Source organism: Cornus florida, unplaced genomic scaffold (assembly GCF_030987335.1).
Source record: "Cornus florida cultivar Cherokee Brave unplaced genomic scaffold, ASM3098733v1 CherokeeBrave_3.0.0_Hap2_Chr05, whole genome shotgun sequence".
NCBI classification, from domain to species: domain Eukaryota; kingdom Viridiplantae; phylum Streptophyta; class Magnoliopsida; order Cornales; family Cornaceae; genus Cornus; species Cornus florida.
Genome location: NW_026775575.1, coordinates 20,782,232 through 20,801,628, shown reverse-complemented (window position 1 = coordinate 20,801,628; position 19,397 = coordinate 20,782,232). Strand labels below are relative to the sequence as shown.

General features: G+C 32.8%; 1 protein-coding gene across 1 annotated transcript in view; it reads left to right on the top strand.

The window, feature by feature from the left end:
• LOC132309079 (uncharacterized) overlaps positions 1-19,145 on the top strand; it is a 52,220-nt gene extending 33,075 nt beyond the window's left edge. The window contains exons 6-8 of the mRNA XM_059807432.1: positions 17,791-18,240; positions 18,657-18,764; positions 18,879-19,145. Of these exons, the coding sequence (XP_059663415.1) occupies positions 17,791-18,240; positions 18,657-18,764; positions 18,879-19,145 (825 nt within the window). The remainder of the gene's footprint in view (positions 1-17,790; positions 18,241-18,656; positions 18,765-18,878) is intronic.
• The last annotated feature ends 252 nt before the right edge of the window (positions 19,146-19,397 follow it).

The following is a 19,397-nucleotide window of genomic DNA, read 5'->3' as shown; positions in this document are numbered from 1 at the left end:
TCCTTGCATGTTTATTTGTTTATTTTATTTGTGTGTGTATACATACTTGTTATTTTATTTTTCTTTTGTTTCTTTACATGCTTTCATATATAATATATATATATATATATATATATATATATATAAACTTTCCACCATTGTATATATATATATATATATAAAAACTTTCCACCATTGTGCCTTTATGTGTTGTTATGTTACTTCCATGTCTATTCTAGGGCTTGATCTCATATCTCTTTTCATCTTGTGCTATATTGCCTTAGAATGTTTGTTTGTTTATTCTTATCCCACTTGATATTTGACGTGTGTTTGCTTGTGTGTTTATTTAGGTAGGTTGTTGATTCCAAGTTTGGGGGTGCACTTTTTCCTAATGGATCATTTCTAAGTTTCATGTCTTTGCCACCACGGTATATTCTTTCCATCTTTTCCATTGTTCTCATTGCACATTGATGACAATATGCGGTTTAAGTTTGGGGGTAAGGTGATTTTGTTGAATTCTATTTAAATTTTTGATCTTTAAATGCATGATTGAGATTTGAGATCGATGTTTGCAATGATTTTCATCTTTTGAGGACCATGATACTTAGAATTTAAAAATTGCTTGACTTGTGAGTTCAATACTCCTTGTATGCCTTTTGAAAGTCATTTTTGGGCAAAAATTTTCTAAAGATTGACATCTTGCTTGTTTTTGTGGTCCACATTATCATGTTTGTGAGATTGTCTTGAGATTTACTCTAGAGCTCTACACTTGCACATGTGCACACTAGTATTCATTTGTGGGGTACATGCTTAATTGATCATTGATTTGGTTATATCCCAATTGAGCTAGTAGTGTTTTGAAAGCTTTTATTCTTGACAAGATGACCTTGCATGCTACATAACAAACCTTTAACCGAGTAACCAGGATTCGTGCCTTATTAAGCACCGAACTCTCGCATGAAAGGTGAAGGCCCACACAAAAGTTAAAAAAAAAAAAAAAATGATGTTTGGAAAAGCAAATAAATTGAGCACTTCTCACCAAAGTGGGATGTAGGAAATGATTAGATGAGAGTTGTTTTGATTTGTAGCCTAGTTGATTCAAGTTCGTAAGTTCTTAGGGGTGTCTCTACACCTAATACCCTAAAGCCGTCCAGTTTGGGAGTCGTTAACCTAACGCTCGCTAAATGGATTTTCTAGAAAGCTCAAAAAGTCACTACATTGCACTATACTCTTGTCTTTGATCCTAAAAAAAAAAAAAAGTATGTAGGAAATAAATTGAAATAAAGAGGTTTATTCTTTGTCTTGATGATCAATACTAGATTTCTGTGCAAGCTTGAGACCGGTTGTGACCATTTCATTAATTGGCTAAGACAGCAACATATTTGATGCCGGTTCACTTAAAAGGATTCTAGAGTTGTTTTGATTTGCGTGATCATCTTACTTAATGTGTGGAGGACTATAATTGCTTTCTTTTTGTTGGAGTTTTGTGTCATTTCGGTCGACCGAAATGGAGCATCGGTCTGCCGAAATGAGCCAGGAAAAGAGAAGAAATGAGCTCCCAGTTCGTTCGACCGAAGTGACACACCGGTCGACCGAAATAAGCCTCGAATTGAAAAAGGCTACTGGAATTGAGATTTTCACTGTTCAATTGAAACCACAAAGGGAATCGGTCGATCGAACTGACATTTCAGTCGACCAAAATGGCTCGAAAATGTGCATATGAACCTGTTATGCACCAAGGCTGAAATGAGTTCCTAAGATTCATTTGAATCCCCCATGGCATGATCAATTTGCATTATAAGCTAATGTGTGATGATGTGAACATACACGCAAGTGTAATATGGCATTTTAAACATGCTACAATGGCATATGGCCTTATTATATCACATTTACAAGATTTGACATGCCAAACCTCAAAGTTAGGAAAAAATTACATTTTTAAACAAAAGGTGGCGCCAAATGAGTACAAGTACAAATATGAACATGCTTAGCCCTTGGCCTCATGTTATACATGTTGAATACAATGAAAATAGTGCACTTACGTACATATTACACAAATGGAATCAAGGAATACAAGTTTAATACATAAGGCTACCAAATGAAATTTCATGCTAACACTTGCATGAAATGGAAACTCGAAGCTATAAGCCATCCCAATGAACGACAAGCATCACGAACCAAGTCTTCGTACCTGAACAAATCTCCCAGTAACTTTGGGTTGAGTAAACAAGTTTACTCGTAGAGAATGAGCATGCATCGACTCGATTTCTTTAGAGATTTTTAGACTGACATGTAATATTTCAAAAGGGTCATGCCACCTAATGTCTATGTCAAAGGTTAGACTCAGAGAGCATCCTAAGCTACCTTAGAACAATGTTAACAAGAATCATGATATACATACATATATGCAACGAATCAGGTTTGGGATAATCCAAAGAACACGATAAGGCTAATGCTTCGAAATAGATCAGCATGAATTGCATTTTCAATACAATTAAACAAGGTTTGGAATAATCCATACAATGCAACAAGAAGCATACTCGGATATAAGTTTACAAGAATTAAATTATCAATGCAATTAACATGATTGGAGCATTCTAATTAACAAGACAAGAGTTATACACAAAATCAATAACAAGGCATAATATCTATGCAATTTGACATGATTGGGATAATCCAATTAACACGACGAGAAGTATACTTGTAATCAAGGACAAGGCATAAGATCTATGCAATTAAACAAGGATGGAATATCTCATATAACACGAAAGGAGGTTATACATGAAATCAAGAACAAGGCATAATATCTATGCAAAGACAAGGCATAAAATCTATGCAAGGACAAGACATAAAATCTATGCAATTTACAAGATTAGAACATTTCATATAACATAAGAGATTTTTAAATCTTCAAGGAATAACACTTGAAATTTAAGGACTGAAATCAAGGATGAACATAAAATCTATGCAATGAGACAAGATTGGAGCATTTCATATAACACGATAAGTTTAAATCTTTAAGGCATAGCAACTTGAAATTTAAAGAGTGAAATCAACCAATATGGAAACTCGGATATCGCCCAGATTAAAACCGTACTCTTGAAATCACTTTAGGGCTACTAACCCATAGGTACCTTTCCCCTAGTGCGCACTATAGTGTAGGAAGACATTCCCCCATACTAAAACCAAGTCCTAGCCATGTCAATTCTTGATTGATATCCCAAGTCCCAAAATCAACAAGTTATGCAACCAAGATTGTATCAAAATACAAGAAATGCATCAACCACGTTTCATGCGCAACCAAGATTTTGGAACACACAAGTCATGCCCTAAGTTCATCAACTATCATGGCATGTGAAATGTCAAGAAATCATAGTGTGCGTCTATATAGACTAGAATCAAGATATATAGCATAAGAAATCATTGAAGTAAGTATACCACGAGTATAAAATTAATGATTTAGTTACTTACAAAACAACACATGTGTAATTAAACCATTCTAAGACAAATGTACAAGTCTATGAAGTACATTAATGAGACTAAGATACAAGGGTCACAATGCTTGATAAAAAGATACAAGTTTATGAAATACAAGTTCACTTCATAAATTTAACAAGAATTCAATATCAAAGCATGATTAACATGATGGAAGAATACAAGGAAATTTAATCTACTTAAGGGATTAAATTGTCAAGATTACAAGGCAAGTCCAATGTCAAGTTACAAGTTCACTTCATACTAGATATAACCATGTGATTTAAGTCCCATACAAAGGAAATAAATAAATATAAGTTTCAAAACTTATCTGATTATTCTCAATTTGATACACGTGAAAGAACTTGTCAAGGAAAACATGAATACCAAGTTAGAAACTTAATCAAGACAAAGGAATCATTGAATGGATTTTAATTAATTCTTTTAATTAAAATCTCTAGATTTTGAAACTCATCTAAATGATCTCAAATTAATATATGTCATAAAGCATGCCAAGACTTGATTTACTAGCACGATACAAGTGATTTTCATGCAATGTACGGCCATGAGTATTAAACTCTAATACTAGAAAAATAATAAATGAAAAGTTTTAAAACTTAATCAAATAGTCTAGATTTAATATATGTGAAACTATATGACATGCATATCAAGAATATCAAGTCAGAATTTCAATGGAGTGAATAGTACACTCGGAATAAATTAATTAATCAAATTAATTAAACATTACTAGATTTCAAAATGTCTCCGATTTCTCTCAATTTAATCTATGTTGAAGAGCATGCTAGGGCCTAATATAATATGCTAACACACATCGATTTCAAGTTAGTTAAGACCACATGAATTAATCTTTCACTTAAGATAAATATTAAATAAAAACTTCAATACTTATTCAAATAACCTCAACTTAATATATGTCAATGACCATATTAAGAGGTAATATAATATCATGCTACATGTTTAAACCAAGCTATGAGCAACCGGGAAAATCAAATCTCATACAAGAAAATTAAATAATAAAATCTCTAGATTTTATATTTAAGCATGTAAACAAGTAGTATAAGCATCAATATCGTGCTATATAACAAAAATATAAATTATAATACCCCCTACCTCAATTTGAGATGAAAACCTCAAAGGCCCACCGAAATAAAAGTACTCTGAATCCGACGATACCGAAGGGTTTTATCGGGGACAACACGATGAACAAGAGTTCCCAAGAAGCCCCATGAAAATCACAACTTGACTCCAAACCCGAACTGAAGAAATGGTCAGAAATGGGTTCTAATAAGGGTGAAAGATGCGCGTCGTCAAGACAAGCATTAAACGTTAAGGCACTACGATGTTTCACTCGAGGGAAGTGGCCGAAAAAAGAAGAAGAAGCATGGCAACCCCTTGGCAGCCATGGCTGCCGGCCAAGAGAGAGGAGAGAGAGAAGAAAATCTGACTTTTTCTCTTTAAGTCCCCTATTTATAGAAAATCTCAAAAAGTGCCCCAAAAGGGCCCCGCCAGGTCCGGAAAAGTGAATTTTGAGCAAATGCGCTCAAACGGTAAAACTATGTGAACAAAAAAGATTCAAAATGAGAAAACATGAACAACGGAAGAAACGGCGTCGAAAACCGAGTCCCGAGCAAAGAGATATGCCTGAACAAGTTTAGCGGCAACCGAGGTCAAAAACTCTAAAACTGGAGAAAAACAACTAGAACGAAATTCTAAGAGTACACGACTCGACGAAATGTGAAAATGAATCCCATACGAGGATTCAAGCTCCAGACGAGGTATTTTTGCAATAACTTTTGTTAATTACACAATGGCCCCTCCAAAAAGTAAAAATTGCACTAATGCCCTAGAATGAAAATATCTTCAAAAAATATTTTCTTAGTGTTGGGATTTATATGCCCTGGTATAGCAAATTCCTTTTTGGATTAAATGACATATGTTCCTGACGTTCCTGAAATATTTATGTTTTATACAATTGGTGAATTCAATGTATTATATTTCGATTCATTATAGAATTGATAGTGTCAATTTAATTACAAGAGATATTTATATATATGTATGTGATGACAATCAATGCATGATATATAAATAGTAATCATAAATTGTTCATAGTCAGTAATTATGGATGGACTCATAATTAATTAAGACTTGAACTGAATCCGCGTTAGGTTGAGATATATTGCGAGAGCCGTCGTATGCAATTGCTCCCTATCACCGTCATGACATTTGACTCTTAAGCATGAGAAAAGTATAATCTCTTTTATTAATTAATAATTACTTTTATTTGTTCGGCGGATTCTTCGGGATCCTTAGACCGACACTTTGGGTAGTTATGTAATTAATAGTTAGAGGGTTATATTTTCAATATTTGCATCATTGCTACTTGTATTTATTTTGTATTGATTATGGTTGATCACAAAGTAAATTTGAAGGCCTTCGTGTATTTTTAGACAAAATAATTTATTATATATTTATTTATTTAAATTATTATTTTTTGTCAAACAAATGTTTTATTGTGATCGAGCCAGAAATAATCAAAGGTACAAAAATAAATATATTAATTAAGTAGTCGGATTAATGGCTTTATTTATCCGATAACTAATTATGCATAGAAGGGTCAAAGTGTAATATTGACTTAGAGGTTATTTATTATTTAATTGGAGTTCAATTAATTTCTTTTAGTGGAGTAGAAATTAATTTATGAATTAATTGAATTGGGTCCATGAACCGGGCCAATTATTAATTCATTGTAGCCAATAAAATAATAGGCCCAATGGATTCTCACTCATAACCCAACTTGATATTGGAATCATATTAGATTTGAGACATGTAAATTAGAGATTGAGAAGGATTCGTTGTTTCCTTTTCTTTACCTTTAGGTTGCCTATAAATATACATGGTCTATGTATATTTTGGGGATGATTTTTAGAAGAAGGAAAAAGGAATTTATTTTCTCTCTCTAGAAAATTAAGGTTTATGTTCTCATCTAATGGAGGCTCCCACAAGTCTAGTTTTCCAAGGTCATTCATGGAGGCTTATGAGTGATTCCTAAAGGCAAAACAATTACCAAGAAGATGGAGATCCAAGGAGAAGGCATCTTGCTACTAAAGGCAAAACAATTACCAAGAAGATGGAGATCCAAGGAGAAGGCATCTTGCTAAGGGATTTACAATAAGTGAGAACATTCACTTTAGAGGAAAGATTTAAAAGGTTTACTCAGACCTTTGATGTAAGTATTCAATCCATTAATTGAATGATACATCATATTTTTATTTTTGCGTAAAACTTGTCTCTATGTGATGAATCAAGATCTATGAATCAAAATCCTTCGACAAGTTTTTAAAACTTGCACGTTTCCCAACAGTGGTATCAGAGCATGGTTTGATTCATTACTAGAGATCATGATTTTATGAAAATCATCATTCATGGATCCAAAATTATATTCATATATATTTTTATTGATGTATGTTGATGTATGATTTAATATGTTGATATTTATTGATACATGATGATGTATGAATAATTGTGAATGAATGATGATGTATGGTTGGGCCATGGATAAAGCTTATAGGTTAAATTAATGTAATTTTATCTTTGGATGAATGTAATTAAGGCTTTGATTTAACCGTTTGAAAGTTCAATGATGTAATTTAATTTTTTTCATTGTATTTCAAATTGTAAATATTTTTAAAGCCATGTAATCTTCGTCAAAGGATGCTATGAAGCTTCAAGAAGGTCCAAGAGGGTTAAATTAGGCTTCAGGAATTTTCTGGGATTTTTTAGAAATTTTTCGGAATTTTTCTGGAATTTTTTAAGGCCTAATTTAATTTCTGAAATTTTTATTTAATTTCTGAAATTTTTCGGCGATTTTCCGGCGACCGGAGAGTTGTCGGCGGCAAGGTTTTGGCGGGAGATCAAAAGGGATTGATGGGAAATAATCCCATGTGACGCGGCTAATGATAGACCCTCGCGCATTACTTAGAGCATATAAATGTTAAAAGCTGAATTCATTGGCCATTTAAATTGCTTCTGTCTGTTATTTATTTATTTAACTGATACATGGAATAATTAATTGTTTATTATTATTATTCATGCATTGGATCCATGATATTTAATTAAATGACTTGATTTATATTAATTAAATTATGAAACTTAATTGGATTTTATTACTAATTAATTTGAGAGCACTTATTGGGAAACGAAAAATTATTTTTGTAAATTATTTTTAAAGTGTGCCTCAAATTAAATATTAGTGAATCGTTTAAAGTCCAAATATTTTCTAAATTTAATTGGATTAAAATCAAGACGTTTTGCATGCATTATATCATGTAAATAAATAAAATGAAAACCCTAATTATTAATGATTAAAAATTGAGTGGGAGCGGGGATTTTTATACATTACCCCATGACCTTCGTTATTAACACCATTGTAATTAGATCTTAAAAAATAAGGCCCCACGCATGATTTGAAGAGTCTTAATATTACAAGAATAGTTATCTCATGAAAATAATAATATTAAATGTTCATTGTAGATCTTTAAAAATAGGGCCCTACGCATGATTTAAAGAGTCTAGATTATAATGACAAGATATTTAATATTTTATTTTTTTCATTAGAGCTTTAATAACGTTATACACTCAATCTAAAATCAATAGTGTTAGCTCCCCAAAGGACGAAACAAGGAAAAAGGACGAAAAGGGAATAGTGTTGAAAAACGAAAAATGTGGAAATGACTCGGTCCTCAAAGGAAGTTGTTAATCCGAACGAAAGAGTCTCATAAACCATTTCCGAACACTCGAGATGACATTAAACGACGAGAAACAGAATCCAAAAAAGAAAATTAAACGAAAAAAAATTTATCCATAAAATTTTAGAAAAATGAAAGTGAGTCAAATGACCGGGTCATTACACTCTCTCCATCTCTCCTCTCTTGCTATGTGATGGTACACCCTCTCTCCCTCCTCTTTCTCTCTTCACACTGAACTGTACACCATGGAATATATATATATATATATAATATGTATATATATATATATAATATGTGTAGAACAAATTACAAAGCACAAACTGCAAATAGAGAGCGATATTGCAGTGTGAAAAAAGAAATTTGTGCTCTGCAATTTGTTCTATACATATTATATATAGATATACTTTCCACATGCCAATATCTATAAATATATGCCTGGCCGTAATCAATCCTCTATTGTAAATGCAAAACTTCTTATCTTTTGTTTTTTTGATCTCATTAAGGTTCTCTTACACGAACTTTTGTTCACAAGGTTCTTATGTTTGTGTTTTATTTTGCAAGAGTGAGCTGAATACTATATTTTCATGGATGATGTTGGGTTCATGCTTTCTTGTAGATTTCTAAAAATTTTGATTTGAGTTTTTAGCGGAGTTTTGAAAAGGGTAGAAGTGATTAGAAGTCTAAGGTAAATTTCTGTTCTCCATAATAATTTAAAACCTTTTATTTTTTTATTTTTTTATTGTGAAATTCTATAGTACTCTTGTTGTACTGTATGGTTGATTCTCTCCCTTGTTTTTGTAGTCGATTTTCAATCTCTCGTTCACTAAATTATATTCTCTAATATAATGGATTATCAATATTTGATTTGGATGCTTGGTTTTATGCAATTTTGTTTTATATATAAAGAAAAGAATTTAGCTGGCACTTTGCATATTAGATTTTTGATGAAACGAGTCTGAGGTTTAATAGGTTATTTAATTAGAATGTCTTGAGTGTGTCATTTTTTTTTACTATTTTTCTTAGTTTGGAGCTTAACAGATTTTGTGTCTTTATTTTATTTTATTGTATTTTTTTTTTTTTTTTTTTTTTTTTGTGTGCAAGGGTTTGCCATTGTTTTGTAGTGTTATACATTGTTCACAACCAAGTATAAATTTTACAAGATAGCTTTTTTGTACTTTTTTATTGATTGAGACTTGGTATCTATTTTGTGTTTCATGTACTTTTTTTAATTGTTTGACACTTGGTACGTATTGTGAGATATATTTTTGTAAATTGGCAAATTTTGGTAACAAAACAAGTCTTAGTCGAGTTATAATTCAAGTTACCATATTAAGATCGACAATGACTGCGGAATCTGGAAGGTTGTTCATCAGAAGGAATACTGAGATCATCGAAAAGGAAAAAATAACTTTTAGGAAGTCATTTCCTACGTAGGACAAAATACCTACAAGGTATATTTTCTAAAGTTACCAAAAACAAATTTTCCAAGTTCTATTTGGAATCTATCAAGTGGGAACCGAGTACTACATTTGGGAACCGATTCAAGAAACTAAGATTCAAAAATTCAATATTGTCCTTTGGGAACCGGTTCAACATCCTGCTATTGGTACCACTACTGTTTCAGTTTTAGAAAACTTTATCCTGATCAGTTTGAAACTTTTTATTTGGTTTAGAATGTTACCAAAAGTCTTATGCACGAAATTTCCTTTATTTTCAGAAGGATTAGGTTTTTGAAAATTCTATATAAACCCTGATATACATCTAGGTTTATTTTTGGCTTTAGCACTACAACTTCATTATTCATAAAAGCCTTAGGAAGATTATATTTGCAGAAAATCTAAGAGATTTATCTGTTATCTTTCTAGAACATACATATAAACACATAGTGAGTTTAGAGTTGTGTTATTCAAATCCTGATCGTGATCATACAGTTGCATATACGACGATCAGAGAAAAGCATATCTACTTCTACATCGAATTCAGATATTGAAGACTTGAAGTAAAAACGATCACACTTTGAAAGGGTCAAAACATTCGAGGAGTGTTGTCTAATCTACCTGCTACTCTTTTACAAAAATCAAGCATAAGCCTTAGGTCAAGTTGTTGTTGGACGGGACGTCGCAAAACCAGAGGATTGTCAGCTATTAGTGTTTGGTAAAATGATAGGGTATGAGCCAAAGTTAAAGTTCAGTGTACTTTGTTTCAAACATAGTGAATCGATTTACTTTGGACTGCACAGTCCATTAGGTCTTTTTCGTGTAAACAGTTAACGTATTTAATCACTTGGGGTTTCCTCACTAAAAATCCTGGTGTCATCTCTTACTCCCTCGGATTACGGAAGTTTGGGCATTGCTTACTTTGCTTCATTTTATCTTGCATAAGATTAATTATTTAATTGCTAAAATAAGTAAAGTTAGAAAACACAAATCTGTTTCTAAAAATATAAAACTTTCTAAATATTAAGTTCCGTACGACTCACAAATTGGTATCAAAGCCAATCTCTAGACATTGAGTTGATCCTTGTGGAAAGTTTTGATTGATTTCAAAAAAAAATTTTAATCATGTCTTATTCGTTGAAAGAAGGAGGTTCTAATCAATGTGGTTCTTTTTTTGAAGAAAATATTTACAATTTTTGAAAATCAAAGATAAGAGCTTATTTGCAAAATTCAAGAGGTAAAACTTGGGCTATTGTTGAATCTGGCTATACACCACCTACAGAAGATAAAACCATGAATGGTGAAGAATTCAAAGTTTTAAAAGATGTTTTTGCTTTTACTGTTGTTGAAACTAACCGTAATGATATTATTGGAAAAGCTTTATATGCAATTATTAATTCTGTTGTTCCATCTGAATATGCTAGAATTTCTGATTGTAAAACTACTAAAGACACTTGGGATATTTTGCAGGTTACTCATGAAGAGACTTCAAAAGTGAAGTTATCCAAAATTTAGATGCTTTCTCATAACTTTAGGAACATCGTGATGAAAGAAGATGAATCATTTTCTGATTTTTATTCTAGTCTTCTTGAAATAATTTCTGAACTGTGTCACTTAGGCAAAAGGGTTAGTGATAAGAAAATAAATGAGGAAATCTTAAGGTCTTTACCTAAAAGACTTCAAATTAGGGTAGAAACTATCACTGAACATTTGGATTTGTCTAAATCTAAAGTTGATGAAGTTGTAGGTTCATTGAAAAATTTTGAGATGCAGAATTTTGATTTAAATCAAAAGGAGAAGAATCTTGCTTTAAAATCAACACATGTTGAGAATTCTGTTGATAACAACTCTGATGATCATTTTACTTTTCTACCAAGGCAATTTAATCAGATCTTGCAAAGACAATAGAGGAGAAGGAATGTCAATATGGTCAATCTTCAAGATTTTGACAAGTCATCAAAATTTAGGTTTAATGAAAAGAAAGTAGAAAAATCAAAAAGAAACTGAATTCACTTACTGGAATTGTGGTGGCAAAGGTCACGCATCCAATGTTTGTCCTAGTTCTAGGAAAAATCAAAAGGATAGGAATAAAGGAAAAGCAATGAAAGTTTCTATTTCTAAAAATTCAAAAATGATAGTGATTCTCCCCATGATGATTGCAATGACTTATCTTATGTCACTTTTTGTAATGACTCAATCATTTTCCTTCCTTCCGTTTTTCGGAAATTTCTTTTTTCGTTCTTTTTCCTATTTCGTCTTTTTCCCGTTTATTGTTTTTCCTTGCAAAACCTCACTTTTTGTGCTTGGATTGATCTCCGGCTTTGCATACATCCATGATATATGATTTCCAAGATAATTGTATTTTTACTTTTATAGAAAATACATTCTAGTTGCTTACCTTTTTGTAAAGGGCATGGATGCATACTTTATTTGGAAATATTCTTAATTTTGGGGTTTTTGTATAATTATGAAAAGTAATTATTTTTCATCTTGGGGACTATTTTGCAATTAAATTTGGAAGATATTTTGAAAAATGACCTTTTTGTAATTTTTGGAAAGTGTGACAAGTGTCACATTCTCATGAAACCACTTGTTGGCATTAGGGTGGAGAGACTTGGATGTATCATCTTGTAACATTTGGAGGGTGGAGATTCACCCACTTGTTAGCCTAGGATTGGTACACTTGTTGGCTTAGATGGTTGACAAGTGTAGGCTTGAGATTAAGCCTAGGAAGGAACCTTGGATTTGTGACAAGTGTAGGCTCACAAATTAGTCTTGTATTGTGTGTGTGAGAGAGGTAGTTTAAAAACACATAGTGAATGGAGGAATACAAGATCCTCCACTCACCATTTTCACTTTATCTTTCTCATTTCCTTTGTTCTTCAAAACCCTAACCTAGCCATCATTGGAGAAAAGCTTGGTTAATAGCTTATTTCTTCATTTTGGCCTCCTTCCACTCATCTTAGACCATTAACCTTAGGAGATAAAACTTTCCTCACACTCTCCTCTTCATAAACCCTAAACTTGTTATCCATTTTATGCATGGTTGCTCTGGATTATAGAGATTCAATTCTCTATTGAGGTAAGGGTGGTAGTATGTTTATATTTTGAGTGTTTTAATTCCTTTAGGGTTTAATATATATTGTGTACATGCTTTTAATATGATAGTCTTGCATATTATAAGAAACCCTCACTTTTTGACTTAGGGTTTATTGATTTAAGCATGTATAATATGTATATACCATGTGTAGAAAGATTATATGATTTAGTAGTATGCTAAATTATAGTATTTTCACATGTGGTAGTAATATAGAACTCATGTAGAATTATAAATGCCATATACAATTTCTATTGACTTGAATGGTTATATTATGGTGGTGATAATTCTATATTCTTGTTGAGGATTTATTGTGATTATTTTATAATCTTGTTGCTAAAATGTTAAAGATTAGTAGATAAAGCTTATTGTTGAGGCATGGTTTAAATTGATAAGCTAGTGATATTGTTTTATACATTGAATCATGACAAATACTTATCACCTATATTGCCATTCTAGACTTGGAACCCTAAGACATGGTTTATGTGGTTTCAAAAATACTTGTGCATGGAAGGTGGTATATGTGCCTTAATATTGTGTATAAGTTTTGAACTTCATATATTTTGGATTCTCTTGGGACATTGTAACAAATGACATGGCTAGAGTTTGGCTCTAGTGCGGGAGATATGAGTTCTCCCAATTTTTAGTGCGTACTAGGGTGGTATTCCCAGCAGGTTAATGCCCAGAATAACCGTTTAGACCTTGGCTTTATCCGAGATTTGATGTCCAAGTATTCCACTAATTGATTTCGCATTCTTTTCCAAATTGACAACCAATGTTTAATTGTGACTTATGATTTTGATTACTTGCGAATTGTTGTTAAGTACATTGATATTGTTATTACATAGTTATTGAATTATTTATCTTAAGATGATTCCTTATAACACCTTGAACATAGAAGTTAAGTGGAAGGTTCCCTTGTATTCGTCTATATTGATCTTGCAATGACATTGAAACTTTAGTGTATACGCATATGCTTCTTCCTACGAGTAACTTGATTACTCACCCTAGTTGTGTAGGTTATTTTATAGGTAAGGAGACAATGTTCTCTGATGCTCATCATCCATAGTGGCTTATGAGCAATTTGGAACATCTTTTGTATATTGACATGCACTTGTTTAGCATGTTTTCCTTTTGGATATTATATTTTGTATACCATGGATGTATGGTATTTTAGAAGCTAAGATGGCTTCCTTCATGTAATGTGTATTTAACTACTCTTTGTGATACTTATTTTGTGTGTATAACATGAGGCCAAGGGCTATTAAACTTCAAGTTTACATGTATGCCTTTAAAACATAAGTTTTGTCCTAATAGCCTATTTTGTGAAGACGGAGGTTTGAAAGGTTAATTTTTGTAAATGGATTGAAATGAGGCCGTAGGCCATTGTAGCGCCTTTAAAACATCATTTTACATTTGCGGGCATGCTTATAGTTCATAAAACTCTTAAGTTGCAACTTTTGAACTATTTATGGAATGATTTATAGATTTTTATGCAAAATTCATGCATGGGAGTAAGTTTCATGTTTCTCTTTGGTTTAGCATGTTGTTTATGCTCGAATGGGGATAGAAAATGTTTTCAAATATGTCTTGGACCATTTGGAATTCATGCATTACATCAAGGTTGGACTGCGTGCATTTTTTCACACTTGCAACAGCTTTTATTTTGCTGCAGCAGAGGCGTCGGTCGGCTGATAAAGGCCATCAGCCGGTTGACACATGCTCGAGGAGCATTCCAGTAGCCATTTTAGGAAATTCATCATTTCAGCCAACTGATGATTGGGGTTTGGCTGACCGAAGGTTGAGGTTCGGCTGGCTGATGGTTGCATTTCAGTCGACTGATCCTCCCTCGAACCATTTTCTTCATCTTTTCATTGGACAGCTACCTTGCGTCGACTTCAGAGGGTCATAACTCTTTCATTCCAAATCCAAATTGGGTCATTATTGAGTCTAAATTCAAAAGCTTGAAGTTAGCTTTCCAATGGTACTAACCATATATCAAAACTCTAATTATAGTTAGAGTTATTCCAGTTTAAGTGAGATAGGTTCATGGTACCTCCTAAACGGAGAATACCAGTTTGTTCCTTTTTATATCTTTTCCGTCCGGACTCAGAATTAGGCGATTCTTAAGCCTAACTCCATTCATTTTTTGTTGTCTTTCCAATGGTATGCACGGTGGCAGCCATTTCATCTTGAAATGACCATTTTACCCATGGTTCATTTCTTATCGGGTTTGGCATTCTTGTTTCATTGCTTGGCTTAGTTGAGTTCCATGACTTCATGGGAAGTCATTTTGATGCCTTAGGGATGACATACATCTCTAGAGGTTATTTTACACATTTTGCTTCCGCATTTTGTATCCGTTATCGGGTTATCTTTTGGTCATCACTGACGCACCGGGTTTACAAAACTTGGGCCGTCACACTTTTCTTGAAAAAGGTCCTCATATTGTTACTTTATCTGACTCTGATATTTTAGATAATGAAGACAGTGAAGTTCATGATGAACAGGTGCAAGAGGATTAAAAGGACGATGAAAGATTGAAGAAGATGGTCGAAGAAACCATTGAAGTTAAACAGGCTATCAAAAAGTTAGCAAAAGAGCTTATCCAAGCAAAAGGGGAGAATGAAGATCTAAGAAAACAGATTGATGAAAGAGAAAGAAAAGCTTTAAAGAAATTATGCCATCACTGAGCGTAACGATAAGATTATCATTCTTGAAAAGAAGCTAAGTACCGCTAACTACTTGAAAGAATATCTTGGAATGAAAATTGAGGATCTTCAAACTGATTTGAAAATTACACAATATAAACTGAAAGGTTTTACTTCAAGTCAAGACAATTTGAATAAGATAATCAACATGGGTAAGGATGTGAATGCTAAAACTGGGTTGGGATATGAAAAAGGCTCATCTAGTAAACAAGGTAAAACAATATTTGTTAAACTTGCTGATGTTTGTATGCCTAAACCATGTTTACCTGATGTATTGCATTTTGATATGTCTTATGTGCCTAAACTGTTGCATTGCACTTTTTGTTGTAAGAATGGACATAAGTATCACTCATGTTTAAAAGGAAAAATAAATTTTTTTCTAAAATTCATTCTCATGATGTTCATGCTAAGAAGAAGGTGAAACCTAAAACTTCTAGAGTTGAAAATTTGCCTAAGAAAGAGGTAACTTATGAAATAAATTTCAAGGAAGTGAGAGTGAAAACTATGTGGATCAGAAAAGAAGATCTGATCAAGTATATATCTGTTAAGCCTGTGGAACTAAGTTCCAAAAGGACTTCATCTTCAAACTGAGTCCTAAGATAGTTAGTGATACATGGTTTATGCTTAAATGAAAATTTGTTGCCATTGGATCACTAGTTAGGGTTTTGAGTTTCTAATCATATTCTTCATGATATATGTGTGAAAATTCTTTTTGAGAATTTATGATCTATCTTTGAATGCAAATTGTGGCACATGATAAATTAATTAAAAATAGATTCTTGGTTTGTAATCTATACTAAGAAAATTGATTTGCATTGATTAGGAGATTTTTATATTTGAATCACTTAAGTTCATAACCTTTTGTGCACTAGTCTATCTCTGAAAAATTTGATTGAAAATCTTTGAATTGTTGACTAGGGTATATTGATCACAAAAGTTATAAAGGTTATTGTCTGGAAAAAAAATTAGGAGCTCGTAAAAAAATGAAATTATTCAGCCTAAAAAGAAAAGAAATTTTTTTAAAAAATGCTGAATTCTTTGTTTAGGAAAAGGCTACCTATTGAGATGTGATCGAAAGCTCCCATTAGACTTTGAAGAGGAGCTAATTGAGTAAAAAGAAAGGTGGAGATAAGTTGAATTGAGGAATTGTTGTCTGCTCTTTAGAATGAAAGCCATCTTGCTTAGAAAAATTGCTCATAGACAATTTTATCTTTATGTTTTTCGATCAATATGGTTTAGACAATGATTTGTTGAAAATTGATGAGATTGGATTGCACACACACACATAAACTTGCTAGATTAATTTCTAAATGTTTCAGTAATATTTGTAAGTTAAATTTCGTGTTGTGATTATTTCCTGAGAGTTGAAATTATTTGAAAATTCTGTTAAGTCGAAGTTTTTGAGTTCATGGACATCTCTGAAAATTTTTGAAAATTCGGATCAAGTGTGGACTTGAAAGATGTTGATTAAAATGCTCAATGATTTTTTTTTTGTTTAAAGAAAAAAAACTTTGAAGAAAATTAAAAAAGATTTTTTTTGGTTTTTAGTTTGTTGACTTTCTTTGTTTTTGGCATTTAAACATTGAGTGTTGGAAAAAATTTTGATAAGAAAATTGTTTTTTGAAAAAATTCAAGTCTAAAACTGCATTGTGCCCAATACCTACTAGTTCAAGCTTTCCCTACTGGTTCAAAAGTGCCTAAAAAGCTTGCCAACCATTCTGGCAGTTGGCTACCAGCACAAACATTCGGGTACCGATTCAGAAGTCCTCACTGTTTTACGAGACTTCTCTGCCTTATGGGAACCGGTTCCTACTTTAGCTACCAATTCATGGTAGCATGATTTGGCTTTTAAAAGCTTCATTCCTTGCTTTTATTAGGCATTGATGCATACACTCATATTCTCTTTCTATATAGCCCTCTCTACATTACTCCATTCATATATACATCATATATATCATCTCATATAGCTTCAAAGTTGCATATTTCTCATCATAATATTGAAAATACATCCTTCACATTAGATTGGAAGATTGAATTTGAAGATTGAGGCTTGAGATTTGAAGAAAAATTGTGGAGTTTGGGTTTGAAAATTTCTAGAGGATTGGTTAAGATTTTATGAAGATCATTGGGGTTTGGCATTGAAGATTTTGGTTGATTGATTGAAGACTCATTTTTGTTTGTTGTGTTGTTGATATTTGGGGGATTTTGAATAATCAAACTACCTCATCCAAGAACAAGTGTTGAAGCGCATTCCAAGTGTTCATGAAAATTACGAGTGAATTTCGAAGGTTCAAACCAAAATCTTTTGAACATCAAATGGCTCCAAGATTATCCAAGAAGGCCAAAGGAAAAAGTATTGTGGTTCCTCCGCCTTCCAAGAGAACAAGAATGACGATTTACATCCGGGAACCATAAGAGGGTTCGAATTCTCCAGGGATGATCCTACCTCTCCTATGAGTTTTAGCTCACCTTCTACTAAGGTACTAGCTAGGTATCCTTCAGTTTCTGACATTGGGAAAGTAGAGTTTGCTAGAGAACACTTCTACAATAACCATGCGTGGAAGGTGTACAATAAAATGTATATAGACGGTCCGATAAAGTCGGAACGGAATGTGACTTTGAAGAAGCTAAGAGATAGTCCGGGTAAAAAACTTGTTAACTACATCGAGAAGAATAACTGGCTTTTCTTCACAAAGATGGAGCATACCTACAGCCCAGACATGGAACATTACTTCTATACAAATATTAGAAAGGTTTATGATTTTAGATATTTTGAGGTATGTTTTTTGGCAATGATTATATGGTTGATGAAGATGTCATCAGTAAAGTCTTAGGAGATCCTAAGAGGGTAAGAAACACAGGGTAGTATCTACCACTCGATCATTCCAGGCTTAAATGGGAAAAATTTGTAATACTTTGTGTTCCTAATTCTTCGAGATATCCCGATCTCATTCATTCTTGCTATCTCACAGACGAGGCAGCTTTATTGAATTTGTTTGCAATGGCAAATCTTGGTTACTTCGGGAAGAAAGACGTTATATCTTCAGATCATACAGAGGTATTATTTCTTCTATCTATTAGTGCATAGATTTATCTTGCTACTTCTATCTATAGGTTGATCGTTGCACACTACAAGAATGATACCAAGAAGAAATAATCTCCTTTCCCTATGATCATCATGGGTTTATAGCAGCAATTTGAGATTATGATTCCACCCAGAGCTCATCACATTGAAATTATGCCTGAGATGGATCTTCGGGCTTTTAATAAGCCTAAATCCGCCAAGGCTACAGCTAGGAAAGTTAGCATAGGTTCAACTACTACTTCATCTCTTCCAGAGATCTCTCAGATTTTTCTGTCTAAACAGAACTTCACGATAGAATATGTGAATCTGCTCTACTTACTGTTCTTATAGAATCAAAAGGCCATGCTTGATGCTATTTTTAATTTAAAGGCTGAGGTTAGATTTCTTAGAGAGCAAAGGACTAGTAGTACATCAAAGGATGTCTGCAGACAAACCCCTCCAGAACCGTCATTAAATGTTGAGGTTGAGAGGGAGGAGGATGAAACAGATGATGATGTTGAGGATGATGAGGATGGTATTAGTAGTGACAGTGATGGTAGTGATGATGAGGATATACCGACTACTACTATTCCATTTACTAGAGAAGTTGATGCTTGATTCTATGTTCATATCATACATGCATCATATTTTGTTCAGTTTTTCCTTGTTATGACTTGTTATTTTTGGATAATATTTTTCGATTGCTGACATGTAATAAACTATTTACTGTTTCTCTATTAGTTAGTTCTCTGCTCTAATAACATGTTAATTGCTTTATCAATTTTGTTCCAAAAAGGGGGAGAACAATGGTTAATTTAAGGGGGAGAAAATACTGAAAAATTAGATAATTTATTTAGGGGGAGTTTTTAA